This window comes from Lactuca saligna, chromosome 6, assembly GCF_052625555.1.
Source record: "Lactuca saligna cultivar CGN05327 chromosome 6, ASM5262555v1, whole genome shotgun sequence".
In the NCBI taxonomy this organism is placed as follows: Eukaryota; Viridiplantae; Streptophyta; class Magnoliopsida; order Asterales; family Asteraceae; genus Lactuca; species Lactuca saligna.
In genome coordinates this window covers 128803722-128812575 of record NC_136422.1, presented here as the reverse complement: position 1 = coordinate 128812575, position 8854 = coordinate 128803722, and the positions used below count along the sequence as shown (strand labels likewise).

Below are 8854 nucleotides of genomic sequence, written 5' to 3'. Positions count from 1 at the left end.
CAGCAGAATGTATCTTTAATATTGCTACTTGTGATACAACAAACTGAGTGTGTTAGGTTGGGAAACCTGGTGAGTACATAGGGTTTTCAACACACAATAATATGGTTATTATGTTTAATAACCAAACAATTAACTCAAGTTCCCACCCCATTATCTTCTTTATACTTAAGGATCTACCTTAAGATTATCTATTCTTCCTTCATTCATTCCTAAGGGTTGTCCTAAGGAATAGACACAAAGTCCATCGCTGTCAGGATCTATTCAACAGGCACTAAGTCCATAGTTGTCAATGTTATCTGTTAGGCACTAAGTCCATAGCTGCCATTATCCGTCTATAGGGCACTAAAATTCATAGCTGTCAACGTTCACTTATAAGGCACTAAGTCTATAGTTGCCAAGGTTTTAGAGTCCATCTGGTGAACACATCGTTCATAATACCTACAGGTTGCGAGCTTGCTAGCATTCCACTAGACTGTCTAGAATAATCTGTGGTTATCATCTATAATAGAACCCGGTTGCTTATATGAGAAGTAGACTTTATGGTGGAAAAAAACAGTGATGGTTAGAAGAAAAACCCTAGTTTTTTTGTGATGAAACCGGTCTTTATTACGGAAATATGACCCGGTTCTACAACTGGGATATATCAGGAAATCAACATAGGACTTGCTTATAAGGAACCCACTTGACAACCGGGTTATATTAAGCTTAAAACCGGGTCTTTTTAGGCTTTTTGTAGTAGTGACCGGTTACCACACTAGAATTAAAGGGCAAAATGTGAAATTAGATGGTATTTTTTGAACGAATTCTTGAGTTGGTATTTTTTGAATAGGGTATACTTAAATGGTGTTTTTTTTGTACAAATTTGAAATATAATTACCTTTTTAAGTCGTTTTCCCTACATAAATTGCACAATCATCAACTCGATTTCACAAAATAAATTATACACAAGATCTAATAGAATTATTACATTTTGGAAAATGGATGTCCATATAATCCCAAAAGAGAGCAAACTTTCACTAAAATTTGAACATTTTATCAAACATCTAGCATGCACGTTCAAAGTGTATATCCGAATTGATACATCAACTCAATCATAACGCAAATATGCAAATTGGGAGATAAAATAACGATGGAAACAATAGAAAAAAATTGGAATACTAAAAACATAACATACATGTTGATGACAACGATTTAAAAACCGGTTTTTTAGTTGAACCAATCTATGACCGGTTCTCGTTCAACAGTTTTGGCCGCCGCTCAACCTTCGGTTTACATCTGACAGTGGTGTGTGTCGGCATTCAAGTATTGTATACTTCGAATATCGTGATCAATTGATCGATTGAGCTATTCAATTTCTTTGGAAATGAAATGTTTTTCTAAATGAGCTAATTGAAATACAACCATCCAAGTCCATTAAACACGTTCAAATGATTTTTTTATCGGTTCTACCAAACTGGTGCAACTTGGTTTTTGAAGAAACCGTCCGGTTCGAACCAGTCTAGAAAATGACATAAAACCTATCCCGTTCTCATCCTCAATTCCCGATCTAACCAGTTCAACCAACCGGTTGACACCGGTTTTACAACATTAGGTGGCAAATAGACACGTAAATAGAAGCAGGGAAGAGCAAAAAAGGTGAATCGTTCTATCACATGCTTCAAATTTCATGCCTTTCATCTAAATTATGGTTTTTTAATTGTAGAGGTATTAGCCCCATTCTACAGAGGGCTAATTCAATTTAGAGAAACGAGTGAAGATTACCAGGTTCTTGCTTTCGAGGAGTCATCAATCATTGATGGTTGTTGCTTCTTGAAAACTCGTCTCTTGGAAAGGTAGAAACATGTTCCCTAACTACGTTGTAATTGATTAATAAAATTTCCAAAATATGTAAAAGAAAGGGCCAAACACGGGCTCAACCACATTCAACATTTTTTTTTCGAGCTTTTTTCTTGAAACAAGAATTTAGATATCCCAAAAGCTATGTACCGAACACACCCATAGCTTGATCGCATTAGTTGTAAATCGACAATGTCAACATCTCGATGACATTTGAGTCCATAGATAATTACCACATAAAAGTCTCCAACGATTTTTTATTACCACATATATATAAAAGTCTCCTATACTTTTATATTCCAAAAATCAAAAATCAACTCCCCATCGTTCAGATACAATTCCACCTTATATCATATGTCAGTTATTAGCCAAGTCCACAATAAACTATATTTAAAGAACAAATTGTTAAAAAGAAGTGCCAACCAGTTTTATATAATTCTATATTTTATAAATAGAACGATTTAGAAAATACAATGTTCTTTTTTCCTGTCCTTGAGAAAGATGTTTCGGGGCAGGAGGGATGAGTTGACTAACTGTCATCCATTATGTTAAAAACATCATGTCACTTGAAAAAAAAAAAATTCATATCATTAGCTTACTTCTCTCGATCCCGATTACAAGGGCCATTTTAGTTTGATAACTAACACAATGTCCTCGTTCATGAATGCATACAAGCACCTCGAAATTCCACTTGAAAACATACAACAGGCCACCGACCACTTTAGTGAAAGTCACTACCTAGCCAAAGGTGGATTTGGGAAGGTGTATAGGGCAGAACTCATGCTATCCAACGGTTCAACCATTGTTGCAGCTGTAAAGCGCCTGACTCCTTCAAATAAACATGGAGATGCTGATTTTTGGAGAGAGATCATGTTGCTTTCCAAATATAAACATGTAAATATCATCTTACTCCTCGGCTTCTGCTATCAAAGTCCGGAAAGGATCCTTGTCTATGAGTATGCTCCAAAGAATAGCCTCAACAATCATCTAAGTGACCCCAACTTCACGTGGGTTCAACGCCTCAAGATATGTCTTGGGGCTGCACGTGGCTTGGAGTACCTTCACAATCCTAGGGGAGGCCAACAAAGAGTCCTACATCGGGATATCAAAAGTGCTAACATCTTGTTGGACGAAAACTGGAATGCAAAAATTGCAGATTTTGGCTTCTCCAAATATGGCCCTGCAAACCAAGAACACTCGATTCTTATCTCTGAACCCAAAGGCACTCTTGGGTATTGTGATCCTGTGTTTCTAGACACAACGTTTTACAAAAAAGAATCAGATGTCTATTCTTTCGGCGTGGTACTATTAGAAATTTTGTGCTCAAGGCTTTGTGTTGATTTTAGTTTTAATGATATGCGAAGATCCTTACCTTTATTTGTGAGGAACACTTCTAAAGAGAAGATCAGGGATGTGATTATCGATGCTAATCTACTGCAACAAATAGAAGAAAATTCTTTTAATACCTTCGTAACGCTCGTGTATCAATGTTTGGAAAAAGAGCAGAAAGAACGTCCATCTATGGAGTTGATCGTGAAGAAGATTGAAACTGCACTCAAATATCAGGTATCTTCTATATATAACTCTTTCCTCTGTAATATTGCTGGGCTAAAATCATTAAAGGTTTGAAAAACAATTGAAATAGTAAGCGTAGCTAGAAACAGCAATCATAAGGTGATCGACAGTCAATAAGTTTATATATTAGACTATATAAACAATGTTTTTTTGAATTTTCTTTTTGTAATCATTAATTACTTCATAACTCGCTTGTTGGTGTTTCTAGGAGCAAAGAGATGTCGGTTTTTTGAATATTGTGAACTGGGCATCGTCTTCAACACCAAATGTGATAAAAGAGAAGCGAGATCTACTTCCTCAAACGGAAGAAGCTGGGAGAAATGTAATGGACTCACTTAGATTTAATAGAAACTATCAACCAGTTTTTATGCCTTACATTTTGGTAACAATTTGTATTTCAGCAATTAGGGGACAATCCTGATGATGAGATGATCAAAATGTGGTCAAGCGGAAAAGAAGGGAATTTGCGTGCACTGCTTTCAACACTACATGAGGTCTGTACAAGCTTCCTACCTGCTTAACAAAACTTGTGCTAGAACATTATATATGACAAGTTGACAACCAGCAAGTATATATTTTCCATGATATATGTATTATACGGGTTAATTAAAGAAAATAAATATTAAAATGTAAATAATAAGTATTTTTTAAAATAAAACTTTGAAATAATGAATGGAAAAACATGTTAATTAAAATTTATTATAATATATATTACATTTAATACTTTACGTATATAAACAACTATACGATTATGTGATTTTTTAATTTTAAAAATTGAAAAAAAAAAAAACCATAAATTAACATGTGGATATTATTTATTTAAAAAATATCACAAAATGATAATTGTTAAAATTCATTAGAGATTGACATGTGGCAAAAAAAACCTTTATTTATTAAAAACTAATTGTAAGACCCGTATAATATACGGGTTTATTAAAACAAAATGTTAAGTACGAACAATTAAATAAAAATTTTATTTGAATTTGAAATTGAAATAAGTGAAAATTATGAGAAAAAAAAAACTTGCAAAAAATAAATTAATTAAAATTATATGATTAGTGTGTAGTAAACGGGTTAATTATAACAAAATATTAAACATAAATGTTTAAACTGCAAATTTATTTGGAATTGAATTTGAAATTTAAAATTTGATAGTAATTATGGTAGGTTTAATTTATGGAAAGTAAATTAATGATATATTGAAAATGAAAATTAAAGTAATGACAAATGGAAAATAAATATATCTCAAATTATGACAAAATGACATGTGGCTAATCTTATGAGAGAAGGACATGTGACAAAGTCATTTTCATTTATTAGAGTAGACTAGGTGTGAGACCAATGTATTACATGGGTTTATTTAAAAAAATTAAATATGAAATTTTAACAATTTGAAAAAGTTTAAATTTAAAAGAAAAATAAGAAAAATTTTGAATTATTAAAATTAAAGAGGCTTTAATGTACTGAATACATTAATATATAAACCCTTTCTAATAAATACCTTACATATTAAATGTGGAATTTTAATTTAATAAAATGAAAAATACAATAAAATAACAAGTAGAAAATAGAAAATTCAAAAATTATAGAAAATGACATGTGTTCAAATGAAGCAGAAGAAGACATGTGATAAAAAGTTCTTTATTTATTATGGAGGATTTATTAAAAAGGATGGAATATAAATTTTCAGCTTAATTACTTATCTTTAGATTCCGTCAAATAATTCGATAGAGACCTCTGGTCAATTTTTTTAAATATAATAATTACAAGTGTTTATAATCGAGTTTTTTTTTAATCCTTTTTTCTTATTTGTATTATTTAGTATTTATAAATAAAAGCAACTGTTTATATAGCATAAATTAATTTAAAAGAAACCGTTTAAAAAGTAAAAAAGTAATAAAAAAATATTATATAATAATTACTTAAAAATAAATAGCAATCATCATGTAATTATTAATATGTTTTTTAAATAAAAAATAATGATTAGGTTGTCTAAGATTATGTTTGGTGCGTCATAGATAGCTTATTTTTTGAGCTTTTTTATATTGTCGTGTTTTACAAACTAAAAATATAGCTGATAAGCTAGCTACTTTTTTGAGCTTTTTACAAAATTTTCATATATATCATTTAATTAATTATTAAAACAAATACTCTTAAATGTCTTTTTATGTAATTTTGTATATTTCAACTAGTTTACCAAACATCATTTTTTTTATCAATTAGCTTCTCAGGTGTTAGCTAGCTTGTTATTTAACAGCCAACTTTTTAGCTACCAGCTAACTTTTCAGCTAACAGCTAGCTTTTCAGCTAGTATGTCAAACATAGCTTTAGACTAGCTTTTTAGGAGTTCTTTTTTTTTTAATTTTCCATATATACCCCTTAATTAATTATAAAAACAAATACTCTTAAATGTCTTTTTATGCAATTTTAGATATTTCAGTTAGTTTTAACAAACAACATTTTTTATCAGTTTTTATCAGTTAGCTTCTCAGCTATTAGCTAACTTTTATTTAACAACTAACTTTTCAGCTGTTAGCCAGTTTTTCAGCTAACATCTAGCTTTTCAGCTAGTACACCAAACATATCCTAAATAGCCAAATAAGTCTCTTTACCAACTTCCTTTTTAATCAGGAGTTAAGGTGTACATAACAATTTCTTGAGACAGCTATGTATGATTTAAAGAAGTTGTACAATACGGTAAAAAAGCATATAATTGTTGTTTATGACAAGACAAAAAAATAAATAAATAAAATACTGTTTATGAATAATGGTATTTACGCTAAAAACATTACATATGGAAACTAGCAAGTATTTTCCATAGTAGATATTGATGGATAATGAAACAACAAGTGGTGTACATGATATATTAGTTTACTCCTAACAAGAGCATTCACAATGGGTTTAATAAGAATGGAACAATTGATGACTATAGGATTGAATATAAATTTAATGAAGTGTGAGGAGGAAAGTAGAATGAGAGAGTTGTATGATCATTGAGAGTGGTTCAATGGATTTAATATTTTCTTTTTCAATTAAATTTCAAACCAAATATAGAAATTCATTAAACTTTATAGAGTTTAATGGAATTAGATGTTAAGGAGTATAGTTGAATAAAAAGTGAAATGTTGATGTGATGGTGATATGTCAATCCATTGAATTCCTTAGAATTCAAAGGATTGTGGATGCCTTAAGTATGGAGGAGGGTGGATTGGGAAATATAAATGGTTCAAATCATTTATCACTAAATGGTAACTAGGTTTTGTACTATAATTACAAGCATGGAAAATAATTTTTCAGCTTAAACTCTAGATTTAAACTAAATTCTTGAATTTGCAGATCCTTGAACCTGAAAGTGGTTGGGAACCAGTTCCGTTGACAGAGATGATGACCACTCGTGCTATAAGAAACTACTACTCGAATGCTGAGTATATTACTAGTGCTGTAAGGCTTGTACAACGAGGGGCAAGCACAAGGGAAAAGTATATATGTAAGAAGCTTCTCGAAATCTTAAATGTATGTGCTACACGATTCATGTTTGTTTTATGAGCACTCTTGGGTTTACTCCTCTGTGTATAATTATGTATTGTATGTGAACAGGTGGAAGTGTTGAGATTCGAATCTGAAGATAAAGTTGTTCAACAAAAAAAGCGCTCTGAAGAGAGACAAGAGAATCATATTCTAGGTAAGAGGTATCATTACCTTGGTCAATGGGACGCATCTTTAATACTATTCTTTTGTCATTTAACAAACAAGATACCATGTGAATGGAAGAGTCTATTGAGCATTTTTTTAACCAATTATAATTAACCTTTTAGGAGAAAAATATGATGATGAGATCGAAAGTTGGACAAATGGAAGAGAACGGTTCTTGGGTGATATGTTGTCAAACCTACAAGATGTACGTGCAATCTTTCTACTTAAATTAAAAAACTTGTCATAAACTAGTTCCTCGTGAGAAGTAGCAAGTATTTTTGATAGAAGTATCAAGTATGCAACATAGATGAACGTAATATCTCTAGTTTCTTACAAGTAAGGAGATTTTTAACTAAAATCTTGAACTTACAGATACTTGGACCTGAAAGTGGCTGGGAACCGGTTTCACTGAAAGGTGAGTGGCAAACTCGATACTTAAGTAGAGCTTACAATAGATCTCTTCTTCTAACCGATCCCAGCACACTGAAAAACCGAGGGGCAAGCATGAAGGAAAAGTATATATTTGGAAAGGTTCGCAATATTTTAAAGGTATGTAGTTAGTGATCTTCTGTTTTTCACTCGTTGAAGCAATGTACTATTACTGTTTGATGTTTGAGAACTCTTGGGTATCACTCCTCTGTATAATTAATACTTGTGTATATCGACAGGATGGTTGGGATTCTGCTCTTGCTGAAGAGAAATAGCAGCCTCATACTACATGTAAGAGGTTCTTGGAAAATTCTAACAAGCTGAACTTAACCAATACATTTTTGGCTTAAAAGCTTAAAATATTAAATGTGGTATTCGGCCCAACTACCTAGAATTGTTTACAGCTCATAGAGGTTGGTCTATATCATTTTGAGTGTTCTTAATTTGCTTTGTTAGTTTGCATGGTTCAAATGTGCAATTAGTAGTATGAAGTCTGAACAATAATTGACGTAAATGTAGTTTCATTTATTATTAGATGCAAGATTTTGTTTGTTAATAATGTGATTTTCCTAGTGTTGTCTGTAAGATTTGTTTACTCTCATAAAGAGCATGGAAATAAAAAATGAGAGATTGTAATTTTTAACGACGCACTGAGCTGTTGACGACATAATCCATCAGTATTTTGTTAGTGATAGCATTTACCGACGGATTGGCGTAGGAATCTAGGCCGTCAGGTTTAAGGTCGTTGGTCATGTGTACTGACAGATTAGCATCGGAATACCGACGGCTCCACTTTACCAACGGATTGGCTACGCTTTAGCAACAAATGCCTCTTTAAGCATGTTTGACTTGAATACTGACGTAATAACTATGCTTTAGCGACATACCATGTTTGACTTAGTTACTGATGGAATACATAGACACCTTTTACCGACGGATATTTCATCTAGTTTGTCGGTATTTACGATTTATTTTTTTAAAAATTGTAAAATACCAAAATTTCAAAGTTGTTTTTTTTGGTCAATATATGGAAAAAACCAATATGAAGTTGATAATAATAATCATATTTAAACTCAAACCTAACTAAAGATTGCAATTAAATTGTTTAAATACAAAAAAGGTGTCCAAATATCAAGTTCAATTGTTCCATACCAACTAAGAAATTACACAAAAGCAAAAAATACCAAGTGTTTATGCAATTGTCCGTTGTTTCCAAAACTAAGAAATATATATATATATATATATATATATATATATATATATATATATATATATATATATATATATATATATATATATATATATATATATATATCATCAG

At 31.3% G+C, this 8854-nt stretch overlaps 1 protein-coding gene across 1 annotated transcript; it reads left to right on the top strand.

Annotated features, from left to right (window-relative positions):
• Positions 1-2338: 2338 nt before the first annotated feature.
• On the top strand, positions 2339-8066 carry LOC145001562 (putative serine/threonine-protein kinase PBL28). The gene is made up of 8 exons (XM_078960931.1): positions 2339-3402; positions 3620-3733; positions 3813-3905; positions 6748-6924; positions 7009-7093; positions 7227-7309; positions 7477-7653; positions 7773-8066. The coding sequence occupies exons 1-8, from the start codon at positions 2485-2487 to the stop codon at positions 7806-7808; spliced, it is 1683 nt and encodes a 560-aa protein (XP_078817057.1). The 5' UTR covers positions 2339-2484; the 3' UTR covers positions 7809-8066.
• The last annotated feature ends 788 nt before the right edge of the window (positions 8067-8854 follow it).

What these genes read in the sequence shown, in the direction of transcription:
- LOC145001562 (XM_078960931.1), top strand. Translation starts at nt 2,485, where the DNA reads ATGTCCTCGTTCATGAATGCATACAAGCACCTCGAAATTCCACTTGAA. An exon ending in TGCTTTCAACACTACATGAG is followed by an intron (nt 3,906 to 6,747) that starts GTCTGTACAAGC and finishes TTGAATTTGCAG; the next exon opens with ATCCTTGAACCTGAAAGTGG. An exon ending in AGCTTCTCGAAATCTTAAAT is followed by an intron (nt 6,925 to 7,008) that starts GTATGTGCTACA and finishes GTATGTGAACAG; the next exon opens with GTGGAAGTGTTGAGATTCGA.